The sequence below is a fragment of the Melanotaenia boesemani genome, chromosome 20 (assembly GCF_017639745.1).
Source record: "Melanotaenia boesemani isolate fMelBoe1 chromosome 20, fMelBoe1.pri, whole genome shotgun sequence".
Taxonomy (NCBI): domain Eukaryota; kingdom Metazoa; phylum Chordata; class Actinopteri; order Atheriniformes; family Melanotaeniidae; genus Melanotaenia; species Melanotaenia boesemani.
In genome coordinates this window covers 12119051-12130835 of record NC_055701.1, presented here as the reverse complement: position 1 = coordinate 12130835, position 11785 = coordinate 12119051, and the positions used below count along the sequence as shown (strand labels likewise).

The 11785-nt window shown below is 36.8% G+C and overlaps 1 protein-coding gene across 2 annotated transcripts; it reads right to left on the bottom strand.

Moving 5' to 3' along the window:
* Positions 1-638: 638 nt before the first annotated feature.
* Positions 639-2597, bottom strand: erg28 (ergosterol biosynthesis 28 homolog). 2 transcript variants are annotated; one of them, XM_041971878.1, is made up of 5 exons: positions 2448-2597; positions 2043-2197; positions 1685-1775; positions 1481-1599; positions 639-1369 (listed from the first exon to the last, which is right to left on the bottom strand). In XM_041971878.1, exons 2-5 carry the CDS (start codon positions 2173-2175, stop codon positions 1281-1283), a joined length of 432 nt encoding a protein of 143 aa, XP_041827812.1. In that variant the 5' UTR covers positions 2176-2197; positions 2448-2597; the 3' UTR covers positions 639-1280. The 2 variants fall into 2 exon arrangements, with proteins under 2 accessions (XP_041827812.1, XP_041827813.1); XM_041971879.1 differs by having other exon boundaries at positions 2043-2209; positions 2448-2594.
* Positions 2598-11785: the final 9188 nt, after the last annotated feature.

Sequence of the window (11785 nt, the reverse complement as noted above, 5' to 3'; positions counted from 1 at the left end):
GTTGTACTAAAGTCATGGACAGATCAGTGAAATGTCTTTAACAGCTAAATATATAGCATGTATCTCAAAAAGAGACTAAAAATATTAACGCTATATAAGACACATAAGAAAAACAAATTATGACCAATAGATCAGACTGGGAAAATACACAAAATTAACAAGAATCACAAAGTTACGAATTTAACACAAAGACAAAGAATGGCTACAAAGAGATGTAAATAAGACCCCAAACCACCATAATTTAAAATGAGCCAAACACACTGGAATAGAAAAACCAATAAATTACCAAAACTGAACAAGAATAAATGAATGGACATTAAATTACTAAATATAGAAAAAACAATGAAGATGTAAAATAACCAGAAGATGACACAAACTGGCCACAATAAATGCAAAAATATGATCATGAGATAAAACACATTACACACAAAAATAACAGGGATAAAGACATGAAACAGAAGCATAATTACCAAAAGAGAGGTGATTCTTTATCTTTCTAAAATGCATGTCTAGCATTGGACATAAAGGGATTTTGTACATGTCTTAAGAACATTTAAAGAACATCTAAAGTGTACCCATGTTTGAATTATTATCCATTAATACTACAAAATCACACAACTAAAATGCCAAAACATGTAATTTAAAAATATCAGCTTTAATCCAAAAGGGAACAGAATACAATACAAATTGTTCACCAGAAATAAAGCCAAAATCACAAACTTGATGACCAGATGTCTGCACAGTTAGTTTAAAAAGTACACATCATTCTCTTATTGCTGATAGAAAACATCACAAATTCAAAATATTAACTTTAAAATATGCAACTAAGCATAAATTCTGAGGATCTGAGGGCGTAAAAACATTTCACAGCACAGAACAAACAGCTGCTATAAGTTTGATACACAGTTTTATAGTTTTATAGTGTGAACTTGCCATGGTGCTTTGGTGAATCTGAGTCATTGTTAAAGACATGTTGTAATCTAACGTCTAGATCTTCATTACATTCAACAACACTAAACTGAAACTGAACACAAACTAAGATTAAAAGTTTGGCTTAATCCTCTGGCAAAGTGCTCATTCGAAGGTGAAGTAAATGAAAACCAGCTTATATTAACCACAGTAGTGTAACTCTTTTAATTGCACTGTCAACTGTTAAAATAAATCTGTTTCAAGATGTGGATGCAAATGTTGTAGTTCGAAATGTCACAGTATAAAATAAATTACACAAGGGACCAGTCCATGAGTGTATGCTGGTGGTGGATTCAGTAAGGAAGAGAAGACTAGTTCCGCTTCTTCTGTCGAGCTCCTACTTCCTCCTCAGTCTCTGGAAAACACTGGAACCCAATAAGCATTCCTATGACAGAGAAACCTGGAAAATCATAAGAAGGTTCTATTAGGGTCATAATACTTTCCACTTTCCTGAAAAATCATACATTTGGATTATTTAATGGTGTAGAAACCACTATTAGACAATACTTACTTGCAACAATGAGCGGTGCCATGACTCCAATAGTCAGTGGTGCGGTTTTGTAGATGAAAGCTTCAGACAGAAAGTGTCCCAACGCCAGCACAAATGTCCATAAGGTGATGTGATACAGCCTGCAGAGACCGGTATGACACGCCCTAAGGACTTATTATGAACACTACCAAAAGAAAGAAGATCTACGACTTTAACAAGCCTTACGCTCTGTTTTGGATATCTATGGCACAGGCACAGCGGATGATCGATGACAACAACGTCCAGATACCAAATGTTCTTGCTTGGAGGCCATTCACTGGATGTGGAAGAGGAGATGAGGTGAATTTAAAAAATATAATGACAATGATCGGTATATCCAGTTTGAGTGTTTCAAATATAAACCTTTACCCGAGTTTGTTAAATTTCAATACTGTATAGGCTATTGGCATTGACTGATTGCTGAAAATAAAAGCTGCAACATCAAAGTAGAGCAGTACTTTTTTTTAAGAGTAAACATTTATATTTGCGTATTCACCACCAACTCCCAACACCAGCTGTCAGTTTAAGACAGCCTGCTGCTCACCAAACTCTGGGGTGCCCGTGTAAAGCTTTTCAGAGAGGAAGCTGTGATCTCTAAAACTTTGAACGGTGTTTCCCATCGCGATGACAGACACCATCACCAACCAGCTCCGCAGGACGTTCAGAAAGCGACTCATCTCTTCTGTCTGTGAGACTCACCTGTCGGAAAGACTGTTGGTTCACAGTAGGACAAACGACCTCAAACTACAGGTTAATACATATACGCTCAATCTGATAGATACAGATATGTTGATCTTTTGTGAAAATATTTAAACCGCTGAACACCTGATCATCTGTTAGCTAGCAATACGTCATGCTTCAACACAAATGTTGAAGCATGCTAACGCTGTAGCCAACTACAATTTGTGAGACAATTACAAAAAAATATACGACCTGTGCACATATTTACCTGGCAGTGTTAACCAAATTATAGTGTTACCATGTTCCTAACAAAACCACTTAAGTACCGCAGTCAAAACCAAAGTGGGACTAAAGCCAAACGGGTATAGAGATGTACTTGGAATTGTGCCTTACAATCTTGGCTCCAGTGTTAGCCAATGAGATAACTCTAAATGATGGCTTCATTTAATCGTACCATTTTTGTAATTGGCCCTTCTAATATTTAAGGCGCAACCCATTTTCATTTTTAACCAATAAAAATTGGGCATTTGGGTTATCGCGGGTGGTAAGTTTGGTTGTGTGGAGACGAAGAGTATATTGGAAACAAGATAGCCATCCGTAAGTGGCTTGTGTCTTTGGAGACGGAAAGGCAGGCGTTATTATACTGTTATTATCGTTAAAATAAATGCAGAACTTAAAATATTTAAATTGCAACTTGCTTAATTTTTTAATGCTAGTAATATACATATAAACATGAACTATTTCTGTTGACACTTACAAGAGAACTGATTCAAATTAACAAATTATAGCAAAACTTGATTTGAATCAGGTGTGTTGGATCACGGAAACATCTGAAACTTGCAGGACTGCGGCCCTCAACGACCAAGGTTTTCGGACAATGGCAGAGGATTCAGAAAGAGGGGCTTGACGGCTGCAGTCGTTGACTTAGCATGTTTATCTTGTTGGAGCACCCACTGGCGTAAATTGGTTAGGGATGATAGGGAAATTTCTCTATCAATATCCAGCCACTTCTTGGTTGTCCCTATAATTTTCCGTGGCACAGGACACAATTTTCTTCAGTAAGAACTTTAGGAGCGAATGGTGATAATATCAGCCAAAGACTTGTTTCCTTATCATGAATCAATGTGTTATTTTCTCAGGTAACAGAATCTAATAGTTCAGAGAGGAGAAAATGATGCGGGATGTGAGCTTTGGTTTTAAGAGATCTACATAATTAATATATTTTTTTGTTTTATTTTTTCATTTTTAAAATTAATTAATTTATTTTTTGTTTTATTTTAAATTTTTAAATTTGTAATTTTTTTAAAAATTGGTTAACATTCTATTTTATTTTTAAATAACTGATTAAAATCTAACCAAAGTCATTATGTCCAGACTAAAATTTAAAAGTTTTTGTTTGATGTGGATCCCTGCAACAAAAAGACCATAGTAATTTTAACAAGAGTTGCAATTAAAATGAGAATAAATTAAAAAATAATGCTGAACATTTCCTCTAAGGTCACAAATTTTATACAGTTGCAATTAGTGAAAGTTATCACATAAGATTTCTTATTTAAAATTATTAGAGCTATAAGGATGACGTGTTGTGTAACAATGGTTATTACTTTATAAATCTATGTTATTGTTCACATTTTCTTTCATGGTTTCATTATGTTGATTAACATAGTAGTTGATGTCTTGTATAATGTGATTGAAGAACATTTCTAAGTAGATTGCATAGTGTGGACAATATTGATGTGAAGTAAATCCAACAGATCTCTTCATCTCATAAAATCCCAGAAATCATTAAGTAAAACAGACCTGTATTCAGTTTAGCAAAAAGACCAGATCTTAATATTGTCACTGAATAGATATTTTTGCATTATAAACTTCTGCTTGTTCAGATTTTCTATTCACTCAATCTTATGATTCTGCTAATTAACGTCTGCCATCAGTGCAATTAAACACTTGTCCAGTTGCTCTGTGGACCAATTTTATGTCCCTACCAATGTCAAAGTCAAAACTACTCTTTTGGGAGCACCAATATCTTAGCTCACAGTACAGAAGAGGTCAAGCACTTGTTTGTTGTTTTCATGGCAGTTGGCAAAACTACTCGGCGAATTAGCGCCATCTAGTGGTGGTCGTATCGCATCACAGCCAGCTGACGATTAAGTGGTTCCATATCAAGTCGATAGAAGACCAACCATCCCTGCCGTTATTACACAGGATAACAAGCTTTGTTTTATGAAGATCATAAGTTGATCTCGAAAAGAAGTGGTTAGCACCTAACCTATTAGGTAATTGATAAGTTCTGTAGATTAACTTGCCTCTATGGTCAACTCCTTGTAATTTGACACATTGAATGTGTATGAACCATAAGAAAAATGACACCAAATGGTTATCCAAAAATACTTTTCTCTTAAGCATAGGTCACTTCAATAGTAACCCTTCGCTCAGACTGAAATCTTATTGTGCCATTTTCAGCAGGTGATGTCAGTAATTTAATAAAGGTTATCACAGTGATATTAATTATCTCAACATGACAACAGCGTCTTGATCTTGCTGGTGTCTAATGTCTTCAATAAATAAGATTATCAGAATATCTTGTCTTAAAGTGCCACCTGGATATCTCAGTGAAACAGATATGTGCTACACTGTCAGACATACCTGGACCCCTTGAAAGATAGGGGCAGCAGTTGCTTACATTTCACCCCCTTTTATCTATACCAGTCATACCTGATTGACTCCCACTCCATCATCATGTTGCCTTATCTTATATTTTCCCCTTGATAAGTAGACTGTGTCTGGTACTGCCAGATAGTCTGGACTTACAAGGGTGTTTGTTAGTACAGTGCATGGGCTTGTTATTGCCCACCACCTCATGAAACTGTGTGAGTCTCTTGTCTTTATCTGCCCGACTGAAATACACACAATGTAGAGATGCATTCCCTCAGCATTAGATAAGCCTCCCATATTGGCCTTTTAATGTCAGCCTGGAATGAGATTTCAGACAGTGAAATTTACAGAAGTTGATCTCTATAACACTGGTTTCTTTCTCTCTCTGTGTGTTTACTTAATGTATTTTTGTCTCATATATTTTTCTCTATTTCTTACGGAGACCATCCTTGCATCACCTGGGGCAGCTGTATGAAGACATCCTTCTTTTTTTCATCTTTAAAAAGAGTTTGGAGGAAAAAAAAAGGAAAAAAAAAAAAAAAAAGAGTTTGGAGGTACAATACAATGTGAAGTTACATACACTCATTGGCCACTTCATTAGGTACACTTTGCAAGTACTGGGATGGATCTGCTTTTGCCATCAGAACACCTTAATTCTTCATGGCATAGATTCAACAAGGTGTTAGAAACATTCCTCAGAAATACTGGTCCATATTGACATGTTGTTAATCAGTTGTTGCAGATTTATCAGCTGCACAATAATAATGCAAATCTTCTGTTCCACCACATCCCAAATGTGACTGTGGAGGCCAGTACAGGGAACTCAATGTCATGTTTAAGGAACCAGTATGAGATTATTTTAACTTTGTGACATGGTGCATTATCCTGTTGGAAGTGGTCATTAGAAGATGGTATGCTATGGTTTTAAAGACATGGAAATGAAATACTCTGTGGTGCTTGTATAAGTGGGTGCTTATATTGTACTAAGGGACCCAAAGTGTGCCATTAAAATATATCCCCCACATCATTACAGCACCACCAGCACCCTGAACCATTTACACAAGACTGACGGATCTATACTGTCATGTTGTTTACACCAAATTCTGACTCTACCACCTAAATGTGGCAGCTGAAATCAAGACTTATAAGACCAGGCTGTGAGTGAGAATCCCAGTAGATCAGCGGTTTCTGAAATACTCAAACCAGCCCATCTTGCACCGACAACCATGCCATGTTAAAAGTCACTTTAATCCCCCTTCTTCCCTGTTCTGATGCTCATTTTGAACTTCAGCAAGTTGTCTTAACCATGTCTACATGCCTATATGCATCGAGTTGTTGCCATGTGATTGGCTGATTAGCTAATCGTGTTAGTAAGGAAATGAAAATGTGTATTGAATCAAGCATTACACTGAGAGTATAAATATTATAATTATAATGTGAAGTCTCTGCAGTTTAGTAGATAAAACCTTTTTTTTCCTTCCTGAATGTGTTTTATTTGTCCAGAGGTTTAAAATGGTCTTCAAGACACACAGGGAGTATGAGGAATACTCTCTAGTCAATAGCTGTGTGAAGACGTGTTCACCCTTGAATCATACAAATTTGTAAAAACAACAACAAAATAATAATAATAATATATATAAAAGTTTTTAGAAGACATTTTATGCCTTATAGGATAACAGTGCATGGATGCCCCCCCTAAATAAACTTTATTAGTCCTGTTTCTTTGCTATTTCCAAGCAGTTATTTATTATTAATTCCTTTTAATTTCAAGGCTTTTTGACTCCTGTTAAACCCTGATGAAAGGCACATGAGTGCCTGCTGCTGCCTTAATAGAGTCAGATTCAAACAATCTTTATTGCAAACATGTGGTGTTAACCCCAGACACAGACATCAGGTCATGTGAATTCTGAGTCATAACAATTAACTGGAACAAAATAAAACAGATGAAATGACATGACAGCAATGAAAATGTGAGTTGGCCTTCCCTCTGAGATTTTTTCAGAAGTACAAGCTGTATTTCTGCAGGTTTGTGGTCAAGTGATCTGACCCTCAGATGAGCAGAACTGAAGGCCGCTGCTGGTGCTCATTCACTGCGCACAGAAGTGTTTACACTTGCTTGAACTACACTTGCTTGAGTGTTCTAAATCTAATTACTTTAACCCAGAATGCCAGCTGAATTCAGTCAGTGGGTTTGATTTTCAGATTCAGCCAAACAGTGATGATTTTAACCTAATGTGCTCAGGACATCAGCTAAGCCATTAACAAACTGCTCATGCTCCAAAATTTCCAGAAGCCCAACCACTTCCCCAGGTATAACAGAAAGCTCAAATGGAGGAATGAATTGCCACTGTATTCTGTATTATAAATATCACTGCAGAGCTGTTCCAAGACCATCTTTTCAGGCAGTGTGTTTCTTGGCTTCCATTGCAACACATTTAGTTTGTACAGAAGCATGAGATGAATAACACTGTCAGGCAGAGATCGCTCTATAACTGTCATGCATTCATCTGCTCTGTCAGTATCAAACTGGAGGATCTGCTCATTTCCAGGTTGTGTGAATTAGCACACAAAGACAATCTGTATAAAAACATCCAGAGAATGCAGAAGACTCATGGCTTCAGAAAATTCCATATCATTCCTCGGACATCCATGCTTCCCTCTGAGTGAAATTTTGCAGGAAGAGATGCTGATCTAATGCAGTTGGTCTAAGCAGAGCCACATTTAGATGCTATTTACCATCTTTCTTGTGTCTTCATTTCTGGACTGGTTGTTTTGCTAATAGATGGATAAACCAGCAGCATCTTCCAGAAAATGGGGCATCCAGTTGGTCAGCAATGTATGTGATTTTATCCTTTTAAAACCACCCAGTTCCAATTTCCTTTGTTCTCAAATGGTGACACTTAATGTGACCAGTCAATATAACCTTAAATGTTTGAAAACATAAATAAAATTGAACTTGGAGCTTCATTTTTTAGTTGTCATCCTCAGGCCTTTGTGAGCTGATGAAGTGTGTGTGAATGTTTAAAAACAGCTAAGTTAATGGACTCTGTGTTATGAGTTGTGTTGACCTTTAACACTTCTCTGTCAGAGGTCAAGACTAAACTTTAAAGCCTTGACATTATTTTGAGTAACAGTAATATATTTTTCTGTGTTAACCTTTAAATCATTGGTTGTCTTAGGACAGCTTGGGTGGTCTCAACCCCCAGGTTAGGCTGCTCTAAATACCCCTGTCAGAGCAAAATAAACCTTAGTTAGCTGGTTTGGATGGACTGATCTGTGTTTGCATACACAGGGAGATAAATTTACTTAAAAACAGTCTTATGTTTGTTGTAGATCTGAAGTTGGGTTGTTTTATAGCTGTCAAAAAAGAACTTAAGAAAAACAGTATTTTCTTTCTCTGTTTTATTGAATCATAATGCAGTTTTGGTTTGTTGTTGAGCATTGTAGTACAATCAAAAATGACTAATTCAATAGCAGGATACAAAATTCAAACTGACACACAAATCCACCACTTGAAGTGAGCGCAAACCAGCACAGACCGGAAACAGAGAGGAAATATCTGATCTCTCTGCTAAGCTCAACTCAGTGGTCTCACTGCCAGAGTCAATCAGCTTTTTCTTGTGTGTGAAAAATTCCTGCTAATTCATATCTAAGTGCAGATTCATATTAATGGAAAACATAGTGGGAGTTAACTGTGTGCATACTGACATAAAAATGCTGTGTGAACTCAGGCAGTCCCTTGGCTGGATGTTATCTGTGTGTGGGGGTGCTGTGATACAGCTGTCTTTTGAAATAAGTATCTAGCAGACATTAATAAGCTCCGCGGAGTAAATCACACACTTCCAAGGCCTTGGCTCATGGAGGAGCTCAACAAGGCTCTTACTCTTGGACAACATATGCACAATTCCTCTTCTTCTCAGGCATTTTTATAAAACAGTGGAAAGAATGTCAGCTTGATATTTGGAGAGAAGAAAGAAAAACGTTCATCTTTTTGGTTTGCTTTTTCTCTGAACTTGAGCCAGCACTGAGGTTACTCTACACACCCCCTCCTTTCAAACTCTTCTCAACTTCGCCACCTGGACCACATTTCAACCTCATAAATGACCCATCTCCCACCACCAGATTGTGTTTTTATAGGCTGTTATTGAAGGTTGACCTGCTATGGCGAGCATCGCTGAAACGTCTCCTCATCTGATTATTCTTTGATCTTTATGATTAACAGCAGTGTCACGTCAGCTGTTTGGAACAGAGTATTTAATGCTGCTCTGTATGAATTAGCTTGTAGTCCTGTAGCTTTAAGTCTGTGATAAAATACGGCCTGTATGTTCCTCTTTGTGTGTTCATCACACTGTCTTCCATGTGTTGTGTCTCTCATCAGCAGCCAAATGAAATACCAATGAGTGAAGCGGTCTTGCTGTATTAATAACCCACTGACTGAGAACAAATTTGATATCGGTTTGTACGTGTTGGTAATGTCATACAATCTTATCTTTATCTATGTGTACAAAGAGGATCTGTCAACAAAAGATGAGTGAGTGTGATTTTTTAATAATTTATGTCATGATTACTGGTCAGTGGTCTTATGAGAACAGAAATCTATCACAGGGGAAGTAAATTAAAGAACAAATCCACATGCTGTTACATGAAAGTTGGGTATTCTTATTATTTTTTAACAAAAAGCCATCCAAAAGAAGTGACCTCAGACTATACTAACGAAGAAAATCTAGATGAAGTGGTACAAAAACTGTGATGATAAAGGTAAAAAGATATTTTTATTGAAGTGTGATGAGGTGCAGGGAGGATTTTGGGTCTGAACCTGGGGGTGGTTTTCTGTGTAGGGTTTGCATTTTCTCTCTGTGCTTTGGTGCATCTAAAAGCTGAGTCTACATAACTGTGCACAAGTACAGCCAAAACCAAAAATTAGGTGGATAAGACACATGTCCCCTGCTGTGATCCTGTACTACCTAAAAGCAGGATAAACTGATTGATTGAGGCAATAGTTTTGGTAACATTACACAGGAGGACAGATTAGTCACACATGTTAACAACTTTACACTATATACAGAGACAGTAGGATAATAGCAACCTAACTAAAGTCAGTCTTACTCGGTTAGTCAGTCAGTGTCTCTATTGTTTTGCAAACTTCCAGGTTTTCCCTTCAAATAAACCATATTCCTTGCAAAAAAGTCTTCTAAATAAAGAGAAAAATATAACCAGAGGCAAATTTTCTGTTGTTCAGACCAGACAAGGAGATTCAGTTTCATTTCAGTTCATTGTGGACTGAAATTGTGCTTCTTTAAAGCGTTTTCTAAGGCTTTAAATTGCTGTTTGTAACTGCTTTTAATAGTGTGAAAATAGTAAAACTGTTTTAAAAAGTTACATCTTAGTTTAATTGTATATAATAAATTCAGAGAAAGATCAAAAGCTACTTTATTCTCTGACTAAATTGCTATTATAGATGATATTATACGTATATGTATTATTGTATTGTAGATTATATCTATGGATGAGTGACTTATATAGAGAATCAAACAGAATATATTTTACCATTTTTATGTATCCTATTTATTTTCTTATGAGAAGTAATTTTTTTTAGTGTTAGTTATTCATTACTGTCAGATTCGTGATGGTTGAGTCCTTTCTGTTTCCAGAAGAGGGCATCCTAAACTTACCAGTCTGTCTGCTGTGGAGCATGAGGTACTGGTGATTTTGAAACAAAGCGCTCCATTGTTTCAGCTCTAGGATGTGCTAATCAAATGTTACTGATTGTGTCATTGTTCAAAGATCATTTCTGTGGGCGGCTTTTATGTAATTGTGCCACATTTTTTTGGTGCCTGTGTTTAGAACAATAATTTACTAAACCGAAAACAGTCTACGATGAGATGCAGGTAGGCCAGAAGAGGGTAGATGATTTATGGAGTGACTGGCTGCTTGCCTTGCTCTGATAGAAGTATGTGCTCATGCTGGAAACAGTGTGCCACTGCCCTCTTATTTGCTGGCTTCGTTATCAACTGTGAACTATAAATCACAGCCAAATCCTGAATCCTGCTTTTATCTCCTGACATTCCTTTGGTGGTGTTGGTATTCAGGTAGATGGTGCGTGCCAAGGAATTCTTATTATTGCACATGTGGCATCCACTCCTCTCAAACATTTCCAAAGATTAATCTCTTCCCAAGGCACCCTTGTTATGCAGTAAAGTGTCAGCCTTATGAATGTGGAAGTGGAAATATAACTTTTTTTCTCTCTTGCATAAATAAATAAACACTGCTTACCCACAGATTTGTTACAACTAAATATGATCAGATTTCAACAAACATCAAGAACACATTTTTGCATCTCTCTATCTACAGGATATACAAAAAACAAACCCTGATTACATCAGGTAAGCATCATCAAAGCTCTGTAAATGTAGCTTGAGTGTGTGTTGTTACGGGAATCCCACTGACTCATCCCCTTACTACAGCCTGGGTGTTTGAAGTTTATTTTTTCTTTTTCAGCTGCACTGACCCTGAAGTTTAGGATTATGGGAACAAATGGAGTATGAGTGCAATGTGGAGATATTTGAAGCTAAAAGGACACTACATGTATGTCAAACATTTACCTTTTGTTCTTGATCTCGGTATCCAAGACTGCCTGAATTTAATCAGATCTTAATAATTCTTTGATTTATTCATTTTCTTTACCGCTTAGCCCAATTCAGGCTCACAGGGAAGCTGGAGTCGATCCCAGCAATTAGCAGGCAAGAGGCAGGATACACCCTGGACATGTCACCAGTCTATCGCAGCTTAATAATTTCAGTGAGTAAATGTTTGAGAAGACAAGTTAAGGACCTTGTCATCAAAACTGTGCTGAGCACTAAACAACAGATAGCCAAAGCCTGGAAGATGTTTCTTCAGCATAACACTGATTGTTTTGGTAATTATCTCAAATTCATACTAAGACATTTCTTA